Raw genomic sequence first — 17,530 nt, 5'->3', positions numbered from 1 at the left:
CAGTTTTTTATTTATTTCTAATGTCTTACCAGTGTAATTTTCCTCAATACTACTACTACTTGTTCATAATAATTGAATTCCAAAATTTTTTGGAAAACAGAAACTGATACCCAGGTTGACCACGTGCGGTAGATTTCTACTTTTTCTGCAGATTTTCAATACAAATTGAAAAATTGCAGTAGATTAATTTTCGCCGGTAAATTTGGATGAGACGCATTCGCTATAGAATTTTTATTTCAATGCGAGTAGCGACATCTACAGCAAATGACATTAATTCATTGTTTCTAGGTTTTGCCGCTGCGATACACAGAACACAAAATGGATACAGATCCTAAAACATCCATTTCCCGATTGCTTGTTATTGTTTTCTGTTTATCTCCGACCTCCCAATAGAGGAAGGACATTTCAAACATGGAAACATTTCTGGATTTGAATCTTGAAATCTAATACTTGAAATTGTTCAAGGCCTTGTAGATTCAGTCATGCTATTCAAATGTCTTTACAAGCGCCACCTAATGGTCGAAAATTCAAATTTTCACTTTGTTGGTAATCTTCAAATATATTGCAGTAGATTTTTAATGACACTGTAGGTAGTTTCCTCAAATAAAACGGGTTCACGCTGCTGATACCCATTCTGTAACTATAATTGGTTAGGATGATGAAAAAATTGATTTCAATGCGTTGAAATAACTAAACAGCACTTTCCATCTGTGGAAAATTAAATTTTTTGCACTAGATATTATTCTAAGAATACTATCACAAGGAAATTAATCATCCATAGATTACAACTTCTTTTAGATAAGTACCTTGGCAGTTTCCCGCCTTTTAGTTCACTTCTACACAGACGTCTACAGACGCAGATCATATATCACAGTTACAATTCATAATAATTTGTTGTGGAATTGGCTGCGGTGGTAGTGCGCCCGACTCACGATCGGAAGACCGTGGGTTCGATTCCTGCAGCTGCGATGATTCTGCAACCGTGTTGGGAATCACACGTTGAAAGGTAAGACCTCGTTAGTCCTTAGCTCGCACAAGTTTCTCAACTTCTTAGAGTTGTCGTTCGTATGGGGACGACAGCTGATTAACGGAAAAACAGATTTTTTTTAAACTATGATTTTACTTATAACTTCTAATACATTCTTTCTACAAAAATGGAGAAGTGGAAAACAAAAACTATCCTGAAATTTGTATCTATACTCATTTTGAAAATTATCCACCTGCAATAAACTTGAACAGTAAACAATTGACCCTAGTTATAGTGACTGTTCTGTAATTTACAGAACACTTGAACAGTGACTTCCCACAACGCAAATATGCAACACGTAAATCATCTTGACGTGAGGACCTTTGGTGTTTCTCTTCTCCATCTTCTTTTAATGGCTGCAATAAAATATCTCTCTCAAACGCCAGGTCCATATGAATATGTCTATGGGTTTTCCGAATATCGTTTTCCAGTTAATGGAGGTTTAGAAGTAAACATCATTTTGTTTACTGTTTGTGGTATGTTAAATGTGATACCTCTAGTCACAAGAGAATGTCTATATCAAATCTGAAGCTTCAAGACGACACTAACAACATTCCTCTGGCCGATGACGACCCGCAAGGTAATTGAATTAACTAATCAATTAAAAATAAAATCGATGATGTTCTAGTTATTATAAACGACGATCCAGAACCCAACTCCACATCCGACGGCAATTCCTCGAGTATGTTGCGAGGTAGAAGCACGGACTCCATCCAGTCCTCTTTTACCAATGGAAGCTCCAGCCCTCAACACAACAGTTCGGAGCCGGATTACAGCCCCGACGAACGGGAAGAAAAAGCTCGTCTCATATCCCAAGTGCTCGAATTGCAAAATACCTTGGACGATCTTTCCCAGAGAGTCGACAGCGTCAAGGAAGAGAATTTGAAACTGCGATCTGAAAATCAAGTGCTTGGCCAGTATATCGAGAACCTAATGTCGGCGTCGAGCGTGTTCCAGTCCACTTCGCTGAAGATCAGAAAGAAGTAAGAAGTTACATGCTGAATTCTGAAAGCAGTTTTTGACTGGTGAATATTCGTTTTAACAGCTTACGAGAGTTTTAAATAATTTTTAGTTCGACTTTTGTCAGTTGGTCGCGAACTTGAAGTCAGAACTTGGTGCTCTACCATACTTTTGGAGATACACCCACACAAAAGTAGTTCCACATTTTCAGGGATTCACTTCTGGTAATAAAACCTCGTAATATAACGCCTTGTTCAGGTCGCATGCTTTGGATCTTCATTCACTTACCACTCTATTTTTTTCCCCAGGGTTTCACTCTGAAATCATTTGAAAATAGCGAACAAATGCCTGCAACGTGCAACAGAAAAACAAAGTGTTATTCTATATTTTTCACTACCGGAAGTTAGTTCCTGAAAAAATAGATATTTCAACAGTTTTGACTCTTGAGTAGTCGTATCTCCAAAGGTAGACCGGAGCACCAGGAACGACTTGAGATTTGTGATTAATAGATAAAAATACGTAAATCTTATTGAAAACTTTCAAAAAAATTATCGCAAACCAAAATAACAAATATTCACCTTTCAATTCAATGACTGTATTGTAACAATTGTGCTGTAGCTTCTCTTCAATTTTCGATCTGAGAGCCTGCATCGTTGATGATTCTCTCGACCACTGCGGAGTCACCAGCCAGTAGTACTCTATAAGCCTGATTATTACAAAGAAAATACAATTTTTTAAGTTATGAGTTATAAATGCCTGTGATTACTTTATTAAATTAATTTACTTATTGAGGTATTTGTATTATTTAATTTTTTTTTATTTTTTCTGAAAAAGATGTGATGATATATCTGATTAGAAAATGGGATATTATATTATTAGTTTAAGACAAATATCCAAACCGGTAGACAGGCAAACATGATCCCTTAGAATAGCCCACTAGATCACCTGATATGACTCCTATAGGTGTTTCAGGGGATGCATGATATATTAAGTGTATGGAACACAATAGCAGTCCATTTCAGAACTCGTGGATAGAAAAATAGAGGAATATTTCATTATGTAAGAAATAACATTCAGTATATAGGGTCTGACCCCTCTGGACCTGTACGTTAAGGAGGTTGCGTTAATGGCCATGTTACGATTGCGCACGGCTGGTGTAAACCTCAAAGTAGAAATGGGTCAATTGAGGCTGGGCCTATGAGAAGCGCTTACTGCGCAACCTCTGCTGCAGGCAACCAGTGACGCAATTGAACCCAGGTTTGTGTTTAATAATAGGACGATGACCTAGAGGACAACTCCTCGGGAGGATATGGAATGGGTCACATGTAGTCTAAGTGCTGTGGGCTTACACTCACCCTCCCTACTCTACATATACAGAACATTCAGTATAAACCAAATTGTTTTATAGGTTATAGGTTGTTTGAGGTTAAGTGGAAGAGCAATTAATAACGATTTATCGTTATAAAAATTGAACTTCGCCTTTTCTTTTCAACTTATTCATATTTTTGCCCATACTGTTCATTAACTTATTAGTTGTAAACAATAAAGACATTCATTATTATTATTATTATTCAATCCTCCTGACATCTAACAATTTATTTGATATCAATTTCAAAATACCCGTAGAATATAATCAGAATCATTATATAAAACCTATAAGTGGTTCTAGTCAAACAGTGGTAATGATTAAAAATACTTCGCAGTATTCTGTAAATTAATTATCATTTTTTAAATTTAAATAACAGGTGGCGCTTTTTTAGTAACGTTACGTTCAGCTAATTTGTTCTTAGTTGAAAGGCTTTTATATTCTGAGAACCAGCGGCAAATCTTAGTTACTGTGTCTCTCTGACAAACTTCAGTTGAAACGGTAAAAAAGCCAAGCTTCAACCTGAACAAACGAGGACTATTTTCCAGAGTTCCAGAGACTGAATTTTGTGTTACTGCGTTTGCTGTTATTTATCATATCAATACAGACATTAGGAAAATATTGGAATAATGGCCAATGTCTGTTCAGTGACATTAGCTTTTTTAATGATAGCCCAATATTTTTATTACAAACATGTAAATAGAAATTCCTGGTGGCATCGTGATTGGCATGGAGTTTTATGTTTTCGATGCATTGGATATCTGATCAGCGCATCAACTTTGTTGTATTTTTATGCAGCTCGCTAGAAATGATGGACCGATTGATATTTGAAGATGTCTGAATGCAATTGGAAAAATGACCATTTCAAGTGGGATCAGTATTCAACTCTTGGGACATTCAACAAATTTTTTGTGAATAACCCACGAATATTGAGGGGGAGTACAGGATTCAAGACATGTACGAACAAGTTTGAGCTCAACTACTTTAATTTATTCTGAATAGGTATATTTATATAATGTTTTCAATACTTTCATATTCATTTGAGTAAATTTGAAAAGGTATTCGTGGTAAAATACATTAGTTTTAAGAGATTAAGGTTAAGGTGAATTTATATCTATATTTTTATATAAATTCAATTTAATAGTTTTATGGTTTTTATTGGCGTAGGTATGAGGAGAAATCAAACAATAATTTCTTTTAGATACATACACATTTTTATATATGTAATTTCCTTAGAATATGTTGTTAATATTATTATGTATTATATGTTATAACAAGTACTTAGTATTTCAATATTCATCACCCTCAAACATGATTGTAAACTTGTCAGAAGTTTAGTATTCTATGACATGACATTTGTCTACTTGTCATTTACCATAAAATTTTACTCATAGACATATTTACTAACTTCCCCATTTTAAATTAATAAAATGCATAAGTCAAATGATTACAATGTGTTAAAACAACGATAAAAATAAAATAAATACTACAATAAAAATTAATTGGCGCTCCGGGGCTATTTCATTGATTCCAGTGGCGCATTTGCTTTTTCAGCTGCAGGAAAACCCGGAAAAACCTGCAGCACCACATCATCTGAAGATCTTGATCTAACAATGTCCTTTCTCTCATAAAACAAAATGTAGGGTGTCTCCAGAGGCTCCAATAAATTCAATGCATAGCCAGAACACTTCGTGACACGACTATCGTCAAACTTAAACCAGTCCGTTTCTTCTTTGACAAGGCGTAATAATAACCAAATTCAACGCCAGAACCACAGTGAACAATGACTGCTTGAATATTATAACAGTGGTCTGCTAGGTTGAAATGTTCATCTATTTCGAACCTTCCAAAGAGTTTCTTGCTTCCGTTAGAGGTTGAGTCTTTTTTGAAAATCATCAGTGTTATTATTAGATTGACTGGTGCCTCAGCTATACTTGTTTCCTTATAACAGTCAGTTAGTTTGGCACATGTTTGACAATACAGTCGATCATCACCCATTTTAATATGGCATCAAACGGTAAACGGCATGGATCAGCTGTTTACCGTTTGATATCATCGTTTCTTAAACTTTATACCATTAATAATGTATACATCCTTTCCACTATCACCAAAAGACGGTACGCTCCGTCAGAACTGGGAAAATGACAATAGTTGTCCAAATCATCTAAATGGATAATTGTTGAACATACTAGCGCACTCATTGAGGTATGATACTACAGAGTGCTGCTTATTCTTCAATAGATAATGAATACGCATTTTTTTTCTCTTTCTCCAATTAGAATTCGAATATTAAATTCAACATATTTTCAAACACATAACGTCAACTAAATTTCTAAACTTTCAAATTCATACACGGTAAATGTGATGGCGCTATAGCGGACATTCACACAACTTTATTGGAAGTACATCGTCTAGAAACTGAGCCAGATGGTAAAACAAAGTCCAGTGCGGCACTTTCAATATATTGTTGTGGTTTCCTGTGCTTTCCATGGATGGAAGTGATCCATTCCATTCATTTATCCCACAAATTCATAAATGAATAACTCAAATCTATGTATAACATTCCGATCCTCTGTTGAGTAGCGCCATCATCGGTAGAAATTCGTTACTATATATATTGTCTATGATTGATATTAACATGCATAGACATGATAATGATAATATTATGACGTCACTGTTAACATGACATTTGTGTTATTTACCATAACAAAATTTTATTCGTAGACGTTACAATATTTACTAACTCCCTCAGAGCAATAAAGTCCCAAAACAATAATGGAACCAATTTCCAGCATAAATCCTACAAAAACAGAGTCGATAGTATCCTTTCTTGATTTCCCTTACATTTGTAGAGTCTGTTTGACTCGAGGGGACTTGGAATCTGTAGAGGAAGATAATTTGATAGATTTGTTTTTTCACATCACCAATATTGTGAGTGGCTCCTTGTGTTCCATACAAAGTATTAACTGCGTCTTTTAGGATCAGTCGAATTCAAATTTTCCTGGGAAAATGTGCAAGGAATGCTTAAATACCCTTATAGACATTTCGGTATTCATTGATATTTCCAAGCTTAATTATGCAACTCTCAAACAAGCCTTGAAAAATTCAGAAAGCACTGGAGACTCATTGGAAACTGACCTTTCCACTTGTAGAGTGTGCTTGACTAAAATTGGTTTGATACCAATGAAAGAAAATCTCAATCTATTGCTGTTATTGGAAAACATTACAGATATCAAAGTAAGTGAAATGGTACCTATTTTCTCCTAATCCTTAACCTTCAGTGGTTATACCAAGTTCCTTTCTGTCAGACCAGGTTCAATTCTTCTACATCAGTTCTATCTTATTGAAGCGGTATTAGATTAATGCTCTTCTGGTAATATAATTGAAAGCACATTCATTTCCACTGTAAACATTAATTCACGAGCATTGAAATTATCGTGTATGTATTTACTCATAATCTCATTATGCACATTCACTACCAGAAAAATCACTATCACCTCTGTGCTAAATTTAACTTGCTTCTTCATGATCTGATTTCTCAACATCAGATTTATGGTAGACTTCTGATAACCTATTCTAAAACAATCTTCATCTCCTCTTGCTTTTTTTGGTGATAGATTCAATCGAAAATGAGTATTCAAAGCAAAAAAATGGTCTTGCTAAAGAAATTCTCTTCACGTAAACTACAAACATACCATTGCTAAAATTATTCTTGAAGTATCATAAGGACTAGTTGAAAAGAAATTATTCATTGGGGCTTACTAGTGACCCTTCAAGTTTCCATAAAAAACTAAAAACCATGCCAAAGCCAAAATTTTGTATTATTGTGTAAATAACAAGATAAAGCATGTATCCATCTACTTTCAGTTGAATACACATATACCTCTCCCCAATTATATTTGCACAAAGTGTGTTGAGAAGCTAGAACAAATCTCAGTTTTCATTGATTTATCGAAAAGAACTGATGCCAGTCTCCGTCAAGCAATTATCAACAAGGACATCAAAACGGAAAATTGTTGTGACATCAACCAAGATGAAACAACTTTGAAAGAACAAATTGATACTAATAATTCTGAAGACAGTACAGTGCCCTTAAAGAAAGTCAAATTGGAAGTCACTGAAGAAGATTATCATTACGATGAACTGAATGAATTGCAAGAACTTAATGACAAAGTAAAAGTAGAAATTGCTGTCGAGGATGAAATTGCAGTTACCAATGATGGTCCATTCACTTGTGATTCCTGTAGCAAAGGTGAGTTGCACCTTTCTAGTGTTTTGGTGGATGTGTATATGTAACAAAATCGATTCAATTTTATGTTGGTCAAACTGGGAAAATATTTGAAAAAAGGACGGAAAGATGGATGCAGCATTTGTAAACCATTTTTGAACGGAGGGGCTTGGGTTGGAAAAGTTGAAAGAGAAAAAGAAAGATAGAAATTACTTGCTGGAAAGCAATTTCATATTTGTGTATCAGTTCTATTTTTTTTCAGATTTGCCAGTGAAGTTCAGCAACGGGTACAATGGCAAATATCCAGTAACTTGCAATGTATGTGGAAAACAATCTGTTAAAAAACAGGAAACCGGTGAAGATAAAAAACATTTAGGCATTGAACCAAAAGACTCTATCAACAATAAGAAAGCTCCTTTCCAGTGCAAAGTATGTTCCAAAACCCTCGTTTTCTACAGCAGTCTGAGAAATCATATGAAAAGACATTCAGGCGACAGGTCTTTCCAGTGTGAAATATGCGCTAAAACATTCTATCGGAAATGCGATTTGGAATTCCACATGAAGAAGCACACCAAGGAAAAACCCTTCCAGTGCGGACTATGTTCCAAATGCTTCTCCAACAAGACTTATCTGAGAATACACCTGGGAATTCACGCTGCAGAAAAAACATTTCAGTGCGAGATTTGTTCCAAACTGGTTTCCTCCGGTAGCAGTTTGAGATATCACATGAAAACTCACAGCGGAGCGAAACCGTTCACCTGCGAAGTCTGCTCAAAATCCTTCTCCGTGAAAGGTTCTCTGAAGGTTCACATGAGAATACATTCCGGGGAGAATTTGAGCCAGTGCGAGGTGTGTTCCAAACAATTCACCCAGAAATCGGAGCTGAAGGGCCACATGAGGCTCTACCACACAGGCGAAAGGCCTTACAAGTGCGGAGTGTGTTCGAAATGTTTCACCCTCCGGGGCACCTTGAACGTGCATATGAGAATACACGCCGAAGAAAAGCCTTTCGCGTGCGAAGTGTGTTTGAAGGGGTTTTGTCAGAAGTCTGAGATGAAAACTCACATGAGAATACATACTGGCGAAAGACCCTACCAGTGTCAGGTGTGCTCCAAGAGTTATGCTCAGAATTCGCATCTGAGATCCCACATGCGAGTTCACGCTCGGTTGAAAACTGAAGACGAGTGTAATCTGGACGAAAAACTGAGTTGTTGACACAGCTGAATGAAAATTAGTTCTTTCGCAAATTGGATTTGCAAATCACAATTCATTAGGTGGCAATTCACTCGAATTAAATGAAGTAACCATATTTGATAAGGACGAAGTGGTGGCCGGTTTTATATTTCACTGTTGGTACTACTTAATTTGTGTCAATTCTTTCGACTCCATTCGTCCCCAGTAGATGGCGCCACATGAAATTTTTGTAGGTCTATGAAATTGACCGTACTCAATATGAATTGAGCCATGGTCTGGTTTTATATTTTGATTAAAAGCTCTAATCTTTGAAATTGCTCAAATATATGCCAAATATCTGATTTATTTTGACTAATGACACTGACGGCAATGATTGCCAACAATGAAAAATAAAATCCAGCTACTACTAAATCCTTATCTTCAATTGTTAATTGAGGTGACGAGGTGGAATGAGAATTAATTTCTTCACACTAAACCAATTTCAGACAGGGAAACAACAGGGAATCCCATTGAAAGGGGGAAATAGTGAGGCTTGAATTGAAGTTGGATCAATATCTTTCTGTAATCTGTTCACCAAACAAATGGAGTCGACAAAGAGCTAGTTTATCAAGGGTCCAGTATTATTGGTTGACGGATTTTAGTTCTCGACCGACAGGCAAACAAATTCTATCTGCCTTTTTCTGATGGTTCAACTAACATTTTATTGTTGAGTTTGCTTCTATAAGTCACGCCCCTGTTCCCTCTACCATCTTCCCCCTCGCTTCCATTACCGGTCCACTCGTCCACGGACGGAAGCAGAACTTGTGTACCCACAGTCGACGCTTTGGAGTGGGGAAATTGAGACCCCGGCGTCAAGTCACAAAACCCTTGATGCATGTCACTATCAAAGAGTAGGCAGATGGAGACCCCGGCATCAAGTCACAAAACCCTTAAGGCGTGTCACTACCCGAGGAGTGGGGAAATTGAGACCCCGGCGTCAAGTCACAAAACCCTTAAAGCGTGTCACTACCAAAGAGTAGGCAGATGAGACCCCGGCGTCAAGTCACAAAACCCTTGATGCGTGTCACTATCAAAGAATAGGCAGATGAGACCCCGGCGTCAAGTCACAAAACCCTTAAAGCGTGTCACTACTTAGGTGAAGGCAGAGTGAGACCCTGGCGACAAGTCACAGAACCCTTAAAGCGTGTGACTACCAAAGAGTAGGCAGATGAGACCCCGGCATCAAGTCACAAAACCCTTAAAGCGTGTCCCTACCAGAGAGTAGGCAGATTGAGACCCCAGCATCAAGTCACAAAACTCTTGAAGCGTGTCACTATCTGAGGAATAGGCAGATTGCGACCCCGGCGTCAAGTCAGAAAACCCTTAAAACATTCCACTATCAAAGAGAAGGCAGATTGAGACTCCGGCGTCAAGTCACGAAACCCTTAAAGCATGTCACCACTTGAGGAGTAAGCAGATTGTGACCTCAGTGAAGTCATACTTTCTTTAAAATGACTTCAAAGTCGAAGCCGAAACGTTGAACACTTGTACTTGGCTATACCGTACTGATGACAGCTAAAGAGCCAGAAACACTTGAATGCGGTTTGTATATTTCCGTATTGCGTGTCTGTGAACCCTGGAAGGTATTAGGGAATCTCATGTTTACTCAAAACAATAATTATCTTAGGAAATGTTGAAATATCCAATAAATTCATAACAGCTTCAATGAACCATCTTAATGTGAAAATAATTGAAAACTTTATGTTTGTGACCAGTCATTTATATCAAGTGACATACTGCGTTTTTGAATGGTATTATCACTGTTCTTTTGTGATTTGTCATATACATATACCTACGCTTTGTATCGCCAATGTTGAATAAATATTTACTATTATTATTATTATTATTGTATGATACAGAAAGGTATTCTGGAAGTGTTAAGGGGGGGGGCAAATGAAAAGTTCCAATATTTTATGTACATTTCATGTACGTCAAGTTACAAATACATTTTTTGAAATTGACTTTTTCCAATTTTTATTTATTTTCTGGAGGAATAATTTGCCTCTCCCTATATACGTCCCTGGTAAAATTTATATGTGAGTTATATAATAATAATAATAACTGCTTTTATTGATGGTTTCATACAATTACAACACCCCTACGAACGACAACCCTCAGAAGTCGAAACTTGTGCGAGCTAAGGGTTAACGAGGTCTTGCTTTAACCTGTGATTCCTAACATTTAAAATAAATAAGAAGCTTAATTCCTTGAAACTGAAAGTATATTTTGCAGTAATTCATAAACCAGTTGAATTTCAATGTAGAGGATATTTTTTTATGTGTATATTATTTATGTGACGATGTGATTTTAAATTTATCAAGTTAACATTCAGGCACTCTCCGTTATTTGCTCGCCTCCTAGATATATATGATTCAGTTAAGAGTATGTGCTAACTATAATTACATATTATTTTTATTTGTTTTGTTAATAAAGTTAATGTATACATTTTCTTTTCTTTTTTTTTAGGAACATAAAACAATTATCAATGGAAACTTTTTTATAAAGTGAAGATTATCCACACACACAGATAATTCTTCGCATTTGACATTTGCTAAATTTTTACCATTTTTTGTAGGCTTGTCGTTGTCTAAGTAGGTGGATACTGTTTGAAAAGCCAAAATGTTATTTTTATGCTATCATTTATCACAAAAAAGTAGGCCTAACCTCAAAAAGTTCGGATTGATAAATATAGTTATTTTTTCTTAGATTTCAAATCCGTATCGAGAATATCTTGCTTCCATCGATGGATGTATAAAAAATATTTTATCATAACGACCCACAAAAGTGTTTCAAATATTTTTTTCTGTAATGCAGCTACAGCTACGGAATATTAGTACGTTTAAATAGTTATCAGCTTCATACTGAAAATCGTTTCTCAGAGAAAATACTACAGAATCAAGAAAACTTAACCTTTTATTTTTCTATTAAATAAAACTGGAAACATAATACTGAAAACACCTAATACGTTACAAATATGAATATTGCGTTTGATTTTTATGAAATGGGCCGATCCCGGCGGTACTGCAATACCGGGCCAACCCGCGACGGAGGTGGAGCAAGCCCCTTAACCCTCCATCAGTTTCCAAAAATCAGTTTAATATACTGGCCCCGCATGCGGGGCGTATCAGATATTAAGCTGATAAGAACAGATACTACACTTTGATCTTAGCCAAGGGCCGAGAAGCGATACCTTTGAAAGTTATTTTCTCAGTATTTCTCGACTAGAAATGCGTAAAAACGAGCAGCGCGTTACCGTGAAAGCGCTTCGCCATCTATAGTTCACCTATAAAACCACGTTGAACGGTCACGTGTTTCGTCAAAATCTATCGACGCGAGAGGTGAGATTAACTCAACTTTGTACACATGTTTATAGATGGCACAAGAATCGTTTGCAGATGTGAACGTTGAGATTTGCTTAGAGCCGCGCAGCTGTGAATCGAATGCCGAAGTATATTACATAAGGGGCGTTTGATGGGTACCATTACAAACGAAGTTTTCCGGTGTCTATATAACAAGAAATGAAGCATTCTCAACATTTCTTATGTTATATACTGCATGCATTATTTTCATCAGGAATATTGATTACTAACAGAAAGAAACCCCTAAAAAATTAAAAATACATAATTTCTGTTCTTCCATCGTCACAGTTGAATGTAATCGTCGTTTGAAGAGATTCTTAGTTCACACTCTTCGAAGAGAAAAGTCAAGTCAAAAATGTTTATTCAGTTTTGGGTTAGTATGTAGTTGGGTTATATTAGATGCAGGAGGGGGGGCCCCGCTATAGGTTTATGCCTCTTCAGGGTTGGGTCGTATAAGTTTTGATTCTTGGTTATCTTGTATCTTAGTCTAGGTTTTTCCTTTGGGTTCAGGTGGTTAGGCCGGGGGTAGTAGATGTAAGATCTCAGATTCTTCTAGGCTATAGCTGTCTACTACCTGGATACTACTCCAGGATCTGTTGCTTCGGGTTGTCTTCCATTGCTCTCCAAAGTCTGGTTGGGGGAACGGGAGGTTCTTCCTGGGTATCCTTCTGAGGCCTCCAGAGTGTGTTTTGATAGCTGGGGTGTTGTTGCTGCTCATCGTTCTGGTGACATATCGTCCTTGAGAGTTCCTGAAATCTTAGGTTGATTGAGTTACCTAGAATTTATCAAGTTATATAAATCTTGGGATGGGTAAGGCTAGTCTGTATGGAAGGTTGTGAATATTTCATCAGTCCGGACTTCCTTTGTCTAATACAATATAAATTGATTTGAAAACCCTGAAGGTTGTGAATGTTACGTAGGATTCTTCTCTCGGTTGTTCGGATGCGGTGGGATCGTCTCGGGGAGAGCGTAGAGTAGATCGTGGCTTTGTAATCCAGGATCGGTCTTATGAACATTTTGTAAGTCTGTAGAAGAGGCTTACTGTCGCATCTCCAGAGCAAACGAAGAGAAAAGAAACTACGGCATATATATATATATATATATATATATATATATATATATATATATATATATATATATATATATATAAACGTTACCAACGCCATCTAACAATCAGTGTCCGTATTAAGTATTCTCTCTCTATGTTTATGGCTTTTGCTTTCATTGAGGCGCATTAAGCCATATTAAGTATTCTAATGACGGCTTTTGAGTAGTAAAAATAGAATCGTTGTTTGAAGAAACATCGGCAGACAATAACCTAGTCTATATACAAAGGCAATAACAATAACATAGGAAAATATCCAGCGCCATCTAACGATCAGTGTCCGTACAAGGTAAATATTCTAATGACGTCTTTCGAGTAGTTCAAATAGAATCGATGTTTAAAGAAACATCGTTGTTTGAAGATCTTATTTGTCTTCAAACAACGATGCTACTTATCGAATGTGGAGGTTTACTGTGCACTCTCTATATTGAAACTCTTCAACGTCAAATATTTACGAAATGACGAAGTGTATAATATAACTGATTCATCTATCGAGCAACGTATTAGAAAACTCGTGAATTTTAAAAAATTTCGAAATTGGTAGAATCTCGAGTATGTACTCTAAAAACAAAAATGATTATGTAAACATCTGCCTGTGAGGAACTGCTGAAGATGGCGCTTCTTTTCAACAAACGCATTTATTCTTACTAGATTTTTGTAAATACACTTCTGCAACAAGGTCAGTTTAATAAATAATGATGAGTTCAATATTACTCGCCTGCGCAATGATATTTCAATATATCTATTACAAATTTACGAATATGGGACCTTGTTACCACCCAAAAAATCGTGGAATAATTTGTAAGCCTTGCCTTTATTATCTGGCAGGTGCATTAACCACGTATTATTTATACGGGACTATGAGAGGAGTGGACTTCTAATTCTCTTAACCTTTGAGAATTAGAAAGAATTGAAGTTATATATTTACAAACTTGTTTAGAAGTTGTAAATTTGCGTTTCAATTCTTTTTGGAAAAAAGCACAAATATACCAATTTCTTTAATCATGAGAGTAATGATTATTAACTGAAATAATTCATTTTAACGCCTACAAATACCAACGTCTCTGAAAACTATCGGTATTTTCCTTAAAACATACTAGCTTGTAATTTTCCTGAACATCATCATCAGAGATGTGAGAATTAATGAACTTTATAAATATATTCCTTTAACGTGGTGGACTGTAGCAAAACGCTTTTCTACCACTTAACTACGTTTAAAAAAAGTATTACGAAAAATTACACAACATTCGATTATTTTTAGAACTAAAAGTAGTGAATTAGACCCCTGTCGATTACAAATTCCAGAAAGTCTGGCTCCGAGTACAAAATGTATTCATTCAATAAGTATTCTCTATCGTAAATAGAATATAAAACAACTTTGGAGTTAGCACTTTTTTACTGAGAGAAAATGACAGCTGACAGTGAACAACAAACTATTGGCATGAAAATGTGCCGTTCAAGTATGAACGGTCAATGCGATATCAATTTGTTATTTACTAATCGTAAAAAAACGCGAAAATTCGGGTAAGTATTAATGAGTCTGAAGTCACGGGCAACAACTAATTGGAATTGGAAATAAGGGAATAAGGAACTATAACTTAGTTCTGTGATGTCTCCCCAATTTTGCAACCATTCTTATAAATTAACCATGGGAAGCACAAAACTCATAGAATGGCGGGCAGGTAATGAAAAGGGTGCTTTAGCCACTGACATGGGCGCGTCAAGGTCACTGTCAAAAGTCAGAATTTGTCATTGTCAGATGTTTTTATTTTCCATATACGGTTAGATGAGATGTCATAATTAAAAATATATAGTCTGGCAACTCACTAGAAGTTTTGAAATACATGCCACCCGTGACGAAAACTTCAAAATCAGCGAAAAACAAAACAAACGAAAGTATAATTACAATGAGTGATGTGAAGAAAGAGGCCAAATCCCTGTTGGACAGAATTCTGGGTGACATTAAAAAGAGTTCTGCCACCAAACAAATTGTTTTGGGAACATCTTCGGGATGGGCGACGGGATTCTTGGCCATGAGGGTGGGAAAAACCGCAGCCCTGGCAATGGGCGGAGGTATCCTTTTACTGCAGATAGCGAATGAACAAGGCTACATCAATATTAATTGGAATAAAGTCAACAGAAACTTGGATAAAGTCGCGGATAAGATCGAGGAGAAGATTACAGGTGAAGGACCATCTTGGATGGATAAGACTGAGAGGTTCATCGATAGGAAAGTGGACCAAGCTGAAGATCAGATTAAGAAAGGTCGAAAAAAAGCTAAGAGCTGGTATTCGGGAATATCGGGAAATGGCTGGCAACTCAGGGAAGTTCACATTTTTGTGGTATCTTTCGTGGCAGGTGTAGCTATTGGAATAGGGACCTCTTAGATGGGAGTACAATTAGCACAACTCAGATATATACCTAGATTATTAGGCATGAAAGTAGTTTTTGGATCTGCGAATTGTAAATATAACTGCCTGACTGATATAATATTCGAATGCAATTGACTATTTTACCAGTGATAACAAAATGTCTTTGAAAACAAGGGGCTATAAGTTAAAGTTACTGTGTCATAAAGGTGTGTAGCAACAATTCCTTTCTAGTTTTCATTTAGTAACAATTACAAATATTCAAATAAATAATCTGAGTATTTGGGACTTGAACTGAATAATTTTTTTAGTCTTCACTATTTTATTTGGGAATTTGAATAAATTATACCTTAAAAGGCTTTTCATCTTACTCATTTTAGACTGGTGGTAGAATAGTCTCCTGTTTTCCTAATGGTATTTGAATATAATGTATTCTTTTTGCATAACTCTTATAATGTATTTTTGTAGAATATTAACTCCTTAGTTTAATAAATGATATGATAATATTAGGTTTTCTTTTAAATTCCAGATCCTGGCTTAATATTGAAATCTAGTTTTGTTGTTCTGTTGTTTTAACTATACAAACAAATTGAAAATTGTTACATACCTTTTCTTGCTGGCATCTTTTTCTAATTTTTATTTAGATAAATGGTACTGGGAGTATTTTTAGGCTTTTCTTAGAAACCATGGAAATTTGAAATACCCTGACTTTAAAGTTTTCCTTGACACAATATTTGAAAACACTTCCTCAAAAACACATCAACAGACAGATAAAGGTGCTTTGAAACGTGTGAAAAAGAGAAATATATTAGTAATAATTTTTCGACTACCGGCTTTCTTTTCACAATGGTTCTTACTATTTCCGATAGATGTCGAATCACGATACGTTCTCCAGTTGCATCGCGATAGGCAGATGGCGCTTATTTCCTATTTGTAATCGGGAACTGTAGAATGGTCGACATCTACATTGTACAATTCGAACATCAAACTAAGGGAACGTGAATGATTGACGTAAAAAATATATACTTCATTGTAATATATTTTGAATGAAAGTAAAAAATCAGCTCTCCATATTGTCTGGTAGTTTTTCAAAAGATAGTCAGTATATTTGATATATATATATATATATATATATATATATATATATATATATATATATATGTAATATGTTGAAGTTGTTGATTCCAACTGATTTATTATTAGCAAACATGTAACTTGGTTCCTTGTTTTTACTAAACGTTTTACTGAACTTTACCATAGTATAAAGATAAAATACTATGCCTATACTTTAAATGGCGCCAGAAGTGTATTTTGGATCTAGTGATTATACAATGAAACTTAAATTTCAAGTTGTTTACGTTGCATTTTCTGCAACTACTGCTTCTATTTAGCATATTCCGTTTGTATTTTGAAACATAAATGTTGAGTTACTAAAAATATGTTTTAGTAAAGAAGTTTTAATTTGATAACAAATACCACCTCTTCTGTGATTTGTTTTTGTGCTGGACAACTTAGGAAACAAACTGTTCACAAATATTGATTGTTTTATGTAATTATTGTTGTAAGGATCAATCCATATAACACTTCAACTGATATTATTATACTAGTTAACCAGCTGTTGTCTCCATGCGAAAGACATACCTCATGAGTCAAAACTTGTACGAATTAAACATTGACGAGGTCTGCAAACCTACTCTTCCGCCTGAGAGTTAGAATTAATTCCGCATTCATAATAGTTGTTGATTCAATGACAACTCGTGCTAACTAACCGATTACCGACTGTCCGTTTTTTGTTTTCCCTTAGTTTTGCGTTGATGCCAGTGACACCTTGCGGCTATAGTATTCATTTAGTATCTGAGAGATGAACTTGAGGAGGTGAATAT

The 17,530-nt window shown here is 35.8% G+C and overlaps 3 protein-coding genes, 1 long non-coding RNA gene and 1 other non-coding gene across 7 annotated transcripts; 3 read left to right on the top strand and 2 right to left on the bottom strand.

The window, feature by feature from the left end:
- The first annotated feature begins 1,417 nt into the window (after window positions 1-1,417).
- On the top strand, window positions 1,418-2,778 carry LOC111515445 (uncharacterized). The gene is made up of 2 exons (XM_023171673.2): window positions 1,418-1,607; window positions 1,656-2,778. The coding sequence occupies exons 1-2, from the start codon at window positions 1,538-1,540 to the stop codon at window positions 2,012-2,014; spliced, it is 429 nt and encodes a 142-aa protein (XP_023027441.1). The 5' UTR covers window positions 1,418-1,537; the 3' UTR covers window positions 2,015-2,778.
- A 3,243-nt stretch (window positions 2,779-6,021) lies between these two features.
- On the top strand, window positions 6,022-11,262 carry LOC111515401 (uncharacterized). 2 transcript variants are annotated; one of them, XR_012465690.1, is made up of 5 exons: window positions 6,022-6,284; window positions 6,333-6,590; window positions 7,221-7,605; window positions 7,844-9,794; window positions 10,103-11,262. XR_012465690.1 is itself a non-coding variant. In XM_023171630.2 (4 exons), the coding sequence occupies exons 1-4, from the start codon at window positions 6,129-6,131 to the stop codon at window positions 8,794-8,796; spliced, it is 1,752 nt and encodes a 583-aa protein (XP_023027398.2). In that variant the 5' UTR covers window positions 6,022-6,128; the 3' UTR covers window positions 8,797-11,262. The 2 variants fall into 2 exon arrangements, 1 of the variants encoding a protein (XP_023027398.2); XM_023171630.2 differs by having other exon boundaries at window positions 7,844-11,262.
- A 538-nt stretch (window positions 11,263-11,800) lies between these two features.
- Window positions 11,801-16,498, bottom strand: LOC111515477 (uncharacterized). Of its 2 annotated transcripts, none has more exons than XR_002723547.2 (2): window positions 16,255-16,498; window positions 11,801-12,929 (listed from the first exon to the last, which is right to left on the bottom strand). It is a non-coding gene; the product is annotated as an uncharacterized lncRNA (long non-coding RNA). The 2 variants fall into 2 exon arrangements; XR_002723546.2 differs by having other exon boundaries at window positions 11,801-12,922.
- Window positions 11,811-12,002, bottom strand: LOC111515745 (U2 spliceosomal RNA). The gene has a single exon (XR_002723590.2). It is a non-coding gene; the product is annotated as a U2 spliceosomal RNA (small nuclear RNA).
- On the top strand, window positions 15,025-16,156 carry LOC111515467 (FUN14 domain-containing protein 1). Its single transcript, XM_023171693.2, has one exon. The coding sequence runs from the start codon at window positions 15,123-15,125 to the stop codon at window positions 15,663-15,665; it is 543 nt and encodes a 180-aa protein (XP_023027461.1). The 5' UTR covers window positions 15,025-15,122; the 3' UTR covers window positions 15,666-16,156.
- Window positions 16,499-17,530: the final 1,032 nt, after the last annotated feature.

Source organism: Leptinotarsa decemlineata, unplaced genomic scaffold (assembly GCF_025532065.1).
Source record: "Leptinotarsa decemlineata unplaced genomic scaffold, Ldec_3_MD MMD2_tig00001719_RagTag_RagTag, whole genome shotgun sequence".
In the NCBI taxonomy this organism is placed as follows: domain Eukaryota; kingdom Metazoa; phylum Arthropoda; class Insecta; order Coleoptera; family Chrysomelidae; genus Leptinotarsa; species Leptinotarsa decemlineata.
This window is presented reverse-complemented; position numbering and strand designations above follow the sequence as displayed.